Here is a 9418-nt window from a genome sequence, read left to right on the forward strand (position 1 = left end):
GCACTGCTCTCAGCCAATGGGAGCTGCGGAGCTGGCGCTGGGAGCAGATTCCCTGAATGCCCCTTGCGTAGGGGCCGCAGGGTCACATTGGCAAGCTGGCGCTCGCGGCTCCAGACACAGGGGGGCGGGGGCAGCGGTGCTGAGGCTCAGGAACATGTGTCCGGCCTGTGGCAGGGAGAATTGCCGCAGGCCGCATCCCACCCACGGGGCTGCCCTTAGACTGAGGCCCTGGGCTGCAGCCCCTAAAACACCTGCATTAATCCAGCCCTGTCACTGTACGTACCGAATATAAAGGAAGGAACTGAATGTTCTGAAAGGTGGATTTCATGTCTCCACAGCAGAAGAGCTGTAAAAGTAACTTCAGAATTCTGAAGTCTTTCTGGGTTCAAGAAGACCCAGATGGTTCTGTCTGGAGCTTGTTCAAATGAGAATTTTGTAGTCAAATCCTATTTCAACACTAGCCTCTCTCAAATGCACAGGTCGCATAAAAAACAAGCACTGTTTTGATGGCCAAGATACATTATTCAGAGCGGGGAAATGAAGTGATATGATTGCTAGTGTACTGGAAATAATACAAGAAGGTATCCTTTTTCATCTGAACAAATGAAATTCACTACATCACTGATTTTAAACAAACATCTCTCATTTATGAATCCTGATTTCATTACAAGCCAGAGCAATGTTATCTTTTTGTGAAGATGCCTTACGAACACAATGAACTGTACTTTGTAACAATAGAGAGAGCACTGTGCTAGGACAATATTACAAAGTCAACTGGCAGTTGTTTATTGTACAAAATCATCCCCAGTTCAAAATTAATGAAAGGCCAAGCACAGTGTGTGTAAACAAACCGAGATTACTATAATCAGATTACCTAAACCTCCACATCAGAGCCCCCACATTTCTGAAAATCAAGTCCTAATCCAACCTAATCTGTGGGGTAACAGAAACAAAGAGACCACAGCACTAATATTAGCAAAACTAATATTAGGATACACACAGTGGCGGATTTAGAGTTAGTTGGCCCTGTGCGCAGCTTCATTTTCAAGCCCGCCCCCCCCCCCGGAAGTAAATGAAAATAAAGTGAGGTACCTTGATTGGGGCAGGGGGTTGCGGTGCAGGAGGGGTTGCGGGGGTCAGGCTCTGGGAGAGAGTTTGGGTGCTGGATGTGGGCTCTGGGCTGAGGCAGGGGTGTGGGAGAGAGCGCTCGACCCCCACACCAAGAGGGAGTTTGGGGCTGGGTGTGGGCTCTGGGCTGGGGGTTGTGTGTGTGGGGGCCAGCACTTACCTCGGGTGGCGTGGCTCCCAAAGCGATCAGCACATCCCCCCCAGCAGCAGCTCCTAGGCGGGGGGGGGAGAGGGGAGCAAGAGGTCTCCGCACACCGCGGACTGCAGGCACCACCCCCACAGCTCCCATTGGCCACAGTTTCCAGCCAATGGGAGCTGTGGAGTCGGGACTCATGGCAGGGGCAGCGTGCGGAGAAACACACACCCCCAGGCGGCGCGGAGGGAGGGAGGAGAGGCAGAGCGGGCAGGGAGCCGCCTTAGCCCTACTTCTGGCATGTCTCTGCGCACCCCTTGGGGGGAGAGGGGCATCGGGTCTCCTTGAACTGCCCGGGGAGGGGGTAGCACACAGAGCCGCCTCCCCCCCGCCAGAGGCACGCAGAGACATGCCAGCAGCCAGCCACTTCCAAGAGCAGCGTGGGGCCACCAGCCACGGCATGCAGGCAGCCTTCCTGCCTGAGCCCTCCTGTGCTGCCGGCTGGGAATCGGGCAGGTTGTCAGATGAGATTTGTCCTGCATTTTGGGGGCCCCCCGTCGATGGGGGTCCCGTGCCACCACATGGTTTGTTTCATGATAATCTGCTCCTGGATGCACTGGGGGACTAGATTATTTTTTCAATATATTTTGAGTACAGATAGTTTAAAAAGTGTCAAATGCCTTAAATCCCAAAAAACAAATACTAGAGAGAAAACAACCTCATTTAAAAATTATTGAAAAGGTGCAATACTTAGTAGCTGGTTCTGAAATGCCTACAAATACACACAGAATCCATTCTCCAAAGTGGAAAGAACTAATTATTAAGCCTTTTAGGTTAAAGGTAACTGAGCAACTATGTAACAGGACCCTTGCTATATGTTCACAATCTGGAGCTTCATTACAACAGCATTATGCTATTCTCTGGTAACTGTATGAAAAAGCAAGGAGGGTAGGCTTAAATACTGAAGGTAGAGTAGGTTTAAGTACAACTGAGGATCCTGAGCACATGGGTGTCTGGATCTATCCATAAATCTGCCTTTATGGCAGGTTAAGAGTTTGCTAGCTGGGTGCCAAGGTTCACAGACTGGGTTTTTACCGGATTTGAACTTTGAGCAGTTTTCATTGCAGCACTTCACTAAACCACATCAGCAACAGGATAGGTGAAGGGTATTTTGTTTATAAAATGTTTACAAGTGCCTTAAAAATAGAAAATCACAAGGAAAGCCTGGTTTGCTGCTCCTGGGTCAGCCAGCATGACAGTGACTCAAGTATAGTATTAGGATGACTAACACTGAGTTCCGTTGAAAAGAGCAGTAATCATAACAGAGGCAATAAAGAATACTAATAACTAATACACTAATAACGGCATACTGTTCCTAGGACAAGACCAACTAAAATGGTTTAAAATACAGAAGAAAGAAGAACAGCAATACTAAAACAGACTTGCTCTAAGGCTGCCATTCACTAAAGGGATTATTACGTATGCTATTAACGATATATACACAGCACATGGCATTAACAAATGATTGCATAAAATGTTGCATAGCTCCGAGAATGAAACTTACCGAAAAAAATGATACAAGGGATAGTAATAACAACAACAGTGATTTACATTCACTAAAGAGATTGTGCATGGTATTTCCAATGATAGTTTTTTAGACCTCTTGGACTCAAAGACATAAAAATATGTTAAATTAGGGAAGCAGGAATAAGAACAATTGGAGATGCTTTTAAACAAGCCAATTTAAATTTACATAGATTATTGTAAATTATTAGTTTGAGAGCAAGTTAAGATTGGGGCAGTGGAATGAAGGATAGGATGCAAGAGGACAGGAATGCAGTGGGATTTGGTGTCTGTATGAGAGGGTCTGGGGGTCGGACTGGGCGTGTGTAAGGATGAAATTTTGAGTGAGTTGTCTTGCCTGGGATTTTGGGGTGATGCTCTCTCTCTTGCCCAAGTGGGTGACAGAGAGATAAAGGGGATGTAGGCTGAGGTTTGCAGGAGAAAACATACAGTTTTCAGCTAAGGCTTTCGAAGCACCACTCACTGTGCACAGAAAAGGATAGGAACTGAAGGGGGATATAGAGTGGGTGTAGGGCTGTATAGGGGTATGCAAAGTGGAATATGGGGGCAATTGTGCACGTACGTGCGGGGTGGGGTTAAGTGTGCAGGGGATTGGTTGTCTTGTGTCTCTCTTGCCTGTGATTGAGGGTGTACAGGTTAGCTGAGGTACAGGAGGATTAGGGATGCACAGAGTAGGGTAGGCATATAGGCTACACGGGCAAGGATAAGGCTGGGCTGAGGAGTGGAGGGTGCTCAAGATGGGATGTGGGGGTGCAGAGGGGAGGTTCAATGAATGCAATGGGGTGAGCTAGAGTGCAGAAAAGAGGTGCAGTGCCTGTAATGGTGTGGACAGAGGGGGTGCCTGGGCTAGGGATGCAAAGGGCAGGTGCAGTGTATGTTGTGGCAAGGGCCGAGGGTGCAGATGGATGAATGCTGTGGGGGTACAATGGGCAGGTGGTCTGAGCTGGGGGTACAGAGAGAAGATGCAGTGCACGCCATGTGGGTGGCAGAGGGGATGTCTGGGTTGAGGGTGCAGAGGAGAGTGCAGTGTATGCTGTGGGTTGCAGAAGTGGGTGGCCAGGCTGGGGTGCAGAGGGCAGGGGCATGCATGCAGTAGCGTGAGCTGGGAGTGCAGACAAGATTGCACTGTATGCAGTGTGGTAGACTGGAGGTGCTGAGAGAAGTGCAGTGCATGCCATGGGCTGGGGGTGCCTAGAGAAGTGCAGTGTATGCTGTGGGGGTACAGAAGAGGGTGCCTAGGCTGAGAGTAGAGAGAGGGGTGCAGCACATGAACAAGGGGTGCCTGAGCTAGGGGTGCAACACACACTGTGGAGGTGTAGAGGAGGTGCCTGGGCTGGTGGTGCAGAGTCCAGTGCCCTCTGCAGATGGCGGTATAGGGAGGGGTGCCCAGGTTGGGGGTAGAGAGGAGTCCAGTGCATGCAAAGGGAGTACCTGGACTGGGGGTGCAATGCACACCGTGGGGGCACAGATGAGGTGCCCAGGGTACAGAGAAGTGCAGTGGGAATGAAGAGAGAGATGGCGAGGGGGTGCAGTACATGCTGTGGAAGTGAAGAGGGGGTGCTGAGGGTATAGAGGAGTGCAGTGAATGCTGTGGGCTGGGCTGCAGATGCAGAGAGGAGTACAGTGCAAGCCATGGGTGTGCAGAGGGAGTTCCTTGGCTCGGGGTGCAGGGGAATGCAGTGCATACCCCTAGGCTAGGGATGCAGCGTGGGATGCCCAGAGGGATGCAGCGCACGCCATGAGGGCGCAGGGGGCATTCCCATGCTGGGGGTGCAGAGTATGCTGCGGGCTGGGCTGGGGATGCAAAAGGAAATACACTGCACGCTGTGAGGGTGAAGAGGGGAGTTCCCGGGCTGGGGGTGCAGGGGAGTGCAGCGAACACCAGGAGGGTGAGGCTGGGTTGTTTCCCTTGCTGGGGATGCCAGGCATGCCCGCAGGGTGGGCTAGGGATGCCGCTCACCTGGGGGCTTTGAGCGCGGCGCTCTCCCTCTTGTCCAGCACGCCGGGCACGCAGCTGGTGAGCTCGGTCCAGTCGGCGTGCAGCCCGCAGCTCCAGCCGGTGGAGAAGCGCGAGAAGAGCCAGGTCTCCCGGCGGTTGGGCCGGTAGCAGGTGCACTTCTTCTGCCCGGGCCGGCAGTCGCAGGGCACCTCGAGCCGCACGTTCTGCACCAGGTGGCGGCCGAAGGTGGTGCCGCCCGTCTTCTGGATGTGCAGGAAGACGATCACGTCCTCGCCCTTCATGTCGAAGGCGAGCGCCCGCTCCAGCGCCCGCACGGGGAAGTAGTACTTCTTGACATAGTGCGGGTCCGGCGTGGGGAAGAGGTCCAGCTCCTCGGCCGGGGCGCGGCCGCTGGGCGCCCCCAGGCTCAGCCCCGGCCCCACGTACTGGTACAGGATGAGCATGAAGCACACCGAGCCGGCCACGATCAGCAAGAACTTGCTGGTCCTTTCAACCATGCTCCTGCCAGCGCGCCTCATGTGTCACCATCTCCCGGGGCTGGGCACGCGGGGGGCAGCGGCGGGGGGCACGGTCCGGTCCCGTCCCCCCACAGCGGCTGGCACCCGGGGCAACCCCCCCTTCCTCCTCCTCCGGCGAGCGGTCCCGAGGCGCTGCGGTGCGGGACAGAGCGAGCGCCCGGCGGGTACCAGCCCCCTTCCCGGTCGGTGTCTTCTCTCCCCGGGACTCGCCGACCGGGAGGCGCGCGGCTACCGGGGGCGAGGGGGGGACTGGCTCGAGCCCTTCCTGCCTCTAGCGCGAGCCCACCATGATCGGAGCCCAGCATGCACAGCGCCGGCGCCGCTCGCTCCGCTCCGCTCTCGGCGGCAGCCTCGCGCCGACAGCAGCAGCGCGAGGCAGAGAGAGACAGAGAGAGAGACGGCAAAGCCCCGCAGCCCTTTCAGCTCTGAGGTTGCAAGCACCCGCCCGCAGCCTTTTTTTCCCCCTCCCCTTTTCCACTTCCTACTCACAGCCGCTGGCTCCGCTTGGGGAGCTCTCCAGGCTCCCAGACTTTTACAGTTCTCCTCAGAGAGCAGCAGGACGGACCCCTTTGCCCCCCCCCCCCCCCCCCCAGGTTGCCAAGGTGTAGAGCTGCTAGCTGTGGCTATTTAAATAAGAGAGATTTCAAAGTCAGGAGGGAAAAATTGGGGGACGCCGTAAAGGTCTCGTGGAAACACTCTGCAATGCAACCATCCCTTCAGGGAGAGCCTTTGCATGCAGCCTTGAACATCAGCTGCAATGAGAGAGGTTTGGCACAGCTGAGTTTATTTCTCCTCCCTTTTTGAAACAAAATTACACAGGTGCTGCTGGAACGGGGGTGCCCTGGCTTAAAGTGGATTCCATCATATACAGGGATTAAAGTTTGGTTCAGTGGTTCCCAGCACCCCTGCAAAATTATTAGCACCGATGGGCATTTGCATGAAAACAGAGTAGTGCTTTCCAAATATATCTGCTCGTTCCCCAGGGGACACTGTATGCCTCTTGTTCTGATGTCACACAAGATGGCAAATGTGAAAAATCGGGACAGGGGGTAATCAGTGTCTATATAAGAAAAAGCCCCAAATATCAGGACTGTCCCTATAAAAGCGGGACATCTGGTCACCCTACACACAAGTGGGTGCCGCAGACTTTATTCTATGACACAATGAAGCTTATGATGGCTGTGGGTGGGAAGGAAAGAGCAAGCATGTGTGATAAACTTTATAGGGGGAAAAAAGATGTTTTCATGTGTGAGCTGTGTAATTTTAAAAATAAGGGAACAGGTGGTTGGCCTAAAAACAAGGTCAGTGGATGTGATATTGACAGAAAAGCATTTCTAAGGAGAATGCTTTTGCAAAGTTATCAGCAAAGACTTCTGCTCAAAATTAACCCTGTCAGGGAATCCAGTTACAACATAATAGTTCCCAGCATGGTTAAAAGATGCTCAGGGAACATAGGAATTGCTTTGCTGGATCAAACACATGGCCCACCTAGTGCAAAATTCTGTATATGACAGTGGGCAGCACTAGATGCTCGAGAGGAAGATGCAGGAAGCTCCCCAATAAGCAAATAATCTTCAGTGACTAAAGTAGGGTTGTGTTTATAGCTAGGCAAATGCTTAAACACCTTACTAAAGCAGGGTCTAAGTAAATAAAATAAACTACTTGAAAACCTTTGGAGTTCCTTCCCATCCCAAAGGAAGGATGGTCCAGTGGTTAGGGTGTTTGCTTGGGAGACGCAGGTTTAAGTCCCTCCTGTGCCACAAACTTCCTGGATGACCTCATGCAGGTCAGTTAGTATCTGTGCCTCAGTTTCCAATCTGTAAAATGAGGATGAAAGTACTTCCTCAACTCAGGGGGTGTTGTGTGAATAAATACATCAACGATTGTAAGACACTTAGATACTAATGTGATGGGAATCATGTAAGTACCCAACCTAGGAATAGGTTATTCTCTATGTAGAGTCCAGCATACGAGAAAATGCCTCAAGTCTACCAGATCTACCTCTCCTAATTATGTTATTTTCTGTAATTATTTCTATGCTCTATCTTTTTCATGCATTTCCACTGATCATTTAATTTAACTATGTTGTGACTAAATTTCAGAGTCACTAGTTCTTTTCCTCCACCAAAAATAGTCACCACATTTATATAAAGTGTAAAGAAATAAAATGTAGGTTACCTCTTGCAAAGAGCTGAGTCCTATTTATAAGGGGTTAGGAGAAAATGAGATACAAGAACTTAGCCTGAACAGTATTACCAATAAATCTGCTGGATTTTGAGATGACTGCATTACTCACTAGTTGCAGAGCCACAGTGAGTTATGTAGCTCTTCCCAGACAAGTAACAATAAAATCTTTATAGCACCCCAACGCTTCATATATTGTGTTTATGCATTTATTTTGTTTGATATATTCCTTTTAAAAGTCTGCTTCTGATTTTTCCCTTTTCATGTATGTTAGAAACTCCAGAAACAATGATGTCATTGTTATATGCAGTGCTTAGCAGCATCTGCAAATGAGGTATAAAATCAGTTTAAGGTCTGAAACTTATATTTTGATTTGGAAGTATGGGCATTTATGTGATGGTTTATATAAGTGGTTGGAATATATACTGTATCATAAAAACTACAAAGCAGTTCTTGGTATTGATGTTTGTCTCTGGTTGTAAAAGACTATAACCAGTAGAAATAGCCGATTGTGTTAATTCCAGTTACATGGGTTATTTATTGTTAATGACTTGATGGTAACTCCAAGACACAGAATATTTTGGAATTTTTGTTTAGCTATGATAGATTCATGAAAAGTTGTAAAGGTGGAGATGTTCCGTTAGATTCCATTACTAGTTTTTATTTGTGGTGAGCATACCATATGTTATTTTGTGATAGAATACACTAAAATATAATTTACAGAACATAAACCCAACCACAGAAGAAAATTCAGAAATACAGTTGAAAATCTAATGTTTTCTGTACTATAGCACCTTTCATGCAGAAGGATTGCAGAATGGTTAACATATTGGAAGTATAAGGAATTATTGTACACTTCTCAAATGCAAAAGAACATAAAACTAGCCATGCTGGGTCAGACCAATGGTCTATCTAGCCCAGTGTCCCGTCCGACAGTGGACGGTGCCAGATGCTTCAAAGGGAATGAATAGAACAAGGCAATTAACAAGTGATTTACCCCTGTCATCCAGTCCCAGCTTCTGGCAGTCAGAGGTTTAAGGACACCCAGAGCATGGGGTTGTGTGCCTGACTATCTTGGCTAATAGCCATTGATGGATCTATCTTCCGTGAACTTATCTGATTCTTGTTTGAACCCAGTCATACTTTTGGCCTTCACAACATCCTCATGCACAAGTTCCAGAGTTTGACTGTATGTTGTGTGAAGAAGTACTTCCTTATGTTTGTTCTAAACCTGCTGCCTATTATTCATTGGGTGACCTCTGGTTCTTGTGTTATGTGTAGTGATAAATAACACATCCCTATTCACTTTCTCCACCCCATTCATGATTTTATAGACCTCTGTCATAATCCCCTTAGTTGTCTCTTTTCTAAACTGAACATTCAAAGTCTTTTTAATCTCTCCTCATATGGAAGCTGTTCCATTCCCCTAATCATTTTTGTTGCCCTTCTGTATTTTTTTCCAATTCTAATGCATCTTTTTTGAGATGGGGCAACCAGAACTGCATGCAGTATTCAAGGTGTGGGTGTACTATGAATTTATATAGTGGCATTATGCTATTTTCTGTCTTATTATCTATTCCTTTCCTAATAGTCCCTAACGTTCCGTTAGCTTTTTTGACTGCCGCAGTGCCACTGCACATTGAGTGGATGTTTTCAGAGAACTATCCACGATGACTCCAAGATCCCTTTTTTGAGAGGTAACAACTAATTTAGACCCCATCATTTTGTATGTATAGTTGGAATTATGGTTTCCAGTGTACATTATTTTGCATTTAACAACATTGAATTTCATCTGTCATTTTGTTGCCCAATCACTCAGTTTAGTGAGATCTCTCAGTAACTTTTTGCAGTCAGCTTTGGACTTAACTATCTTGAATAATTTTGTGTCGCCTGCAAACTTTGCCACCTCAC

General features: G+C 48.7%; 1 protein-coding gene across 1 annotated transcript in view; it reads right to left on the reverse strand.

Annotated features, from left to right (window-relative positions):
- Positions 1 to 5724, reverse strand: part of HS6ST1 (heparan sulfate 6-O-sulfotransferase 1) — a 276195-nt gene extending 270471 nt beyond the window's left edge. Inside the window, exon 1 of the mRNA XM_034782655.1 lies at positions 4806 to 5724. Within this exon, the coding sequence (XP_034638546.1) occupies positions 4806 to 5323 (518 nt within the window). The 5' untranslated portion in view covers positions 5324 to 5724. The remainder of the gene's footprint in view (positions 1 to 4805) is intronic.
- Between the last annotated feature and the right edge of the window lie 3694 nt (positions 5725 to 9418).

Source organism: Trachemys scripta, chromosome 9 (genome assembly GCF_013100865.1).
Source record: "Trachemys scripta elegans isolate TJP31775 chromosome 9, CAS_Tse_1.0, whole genome shotgun sequence".
NCBI lineage: Eukaryota > Metazoa > Chordata > Testudines > Emydidae > Trachemys > Trachemys scripta.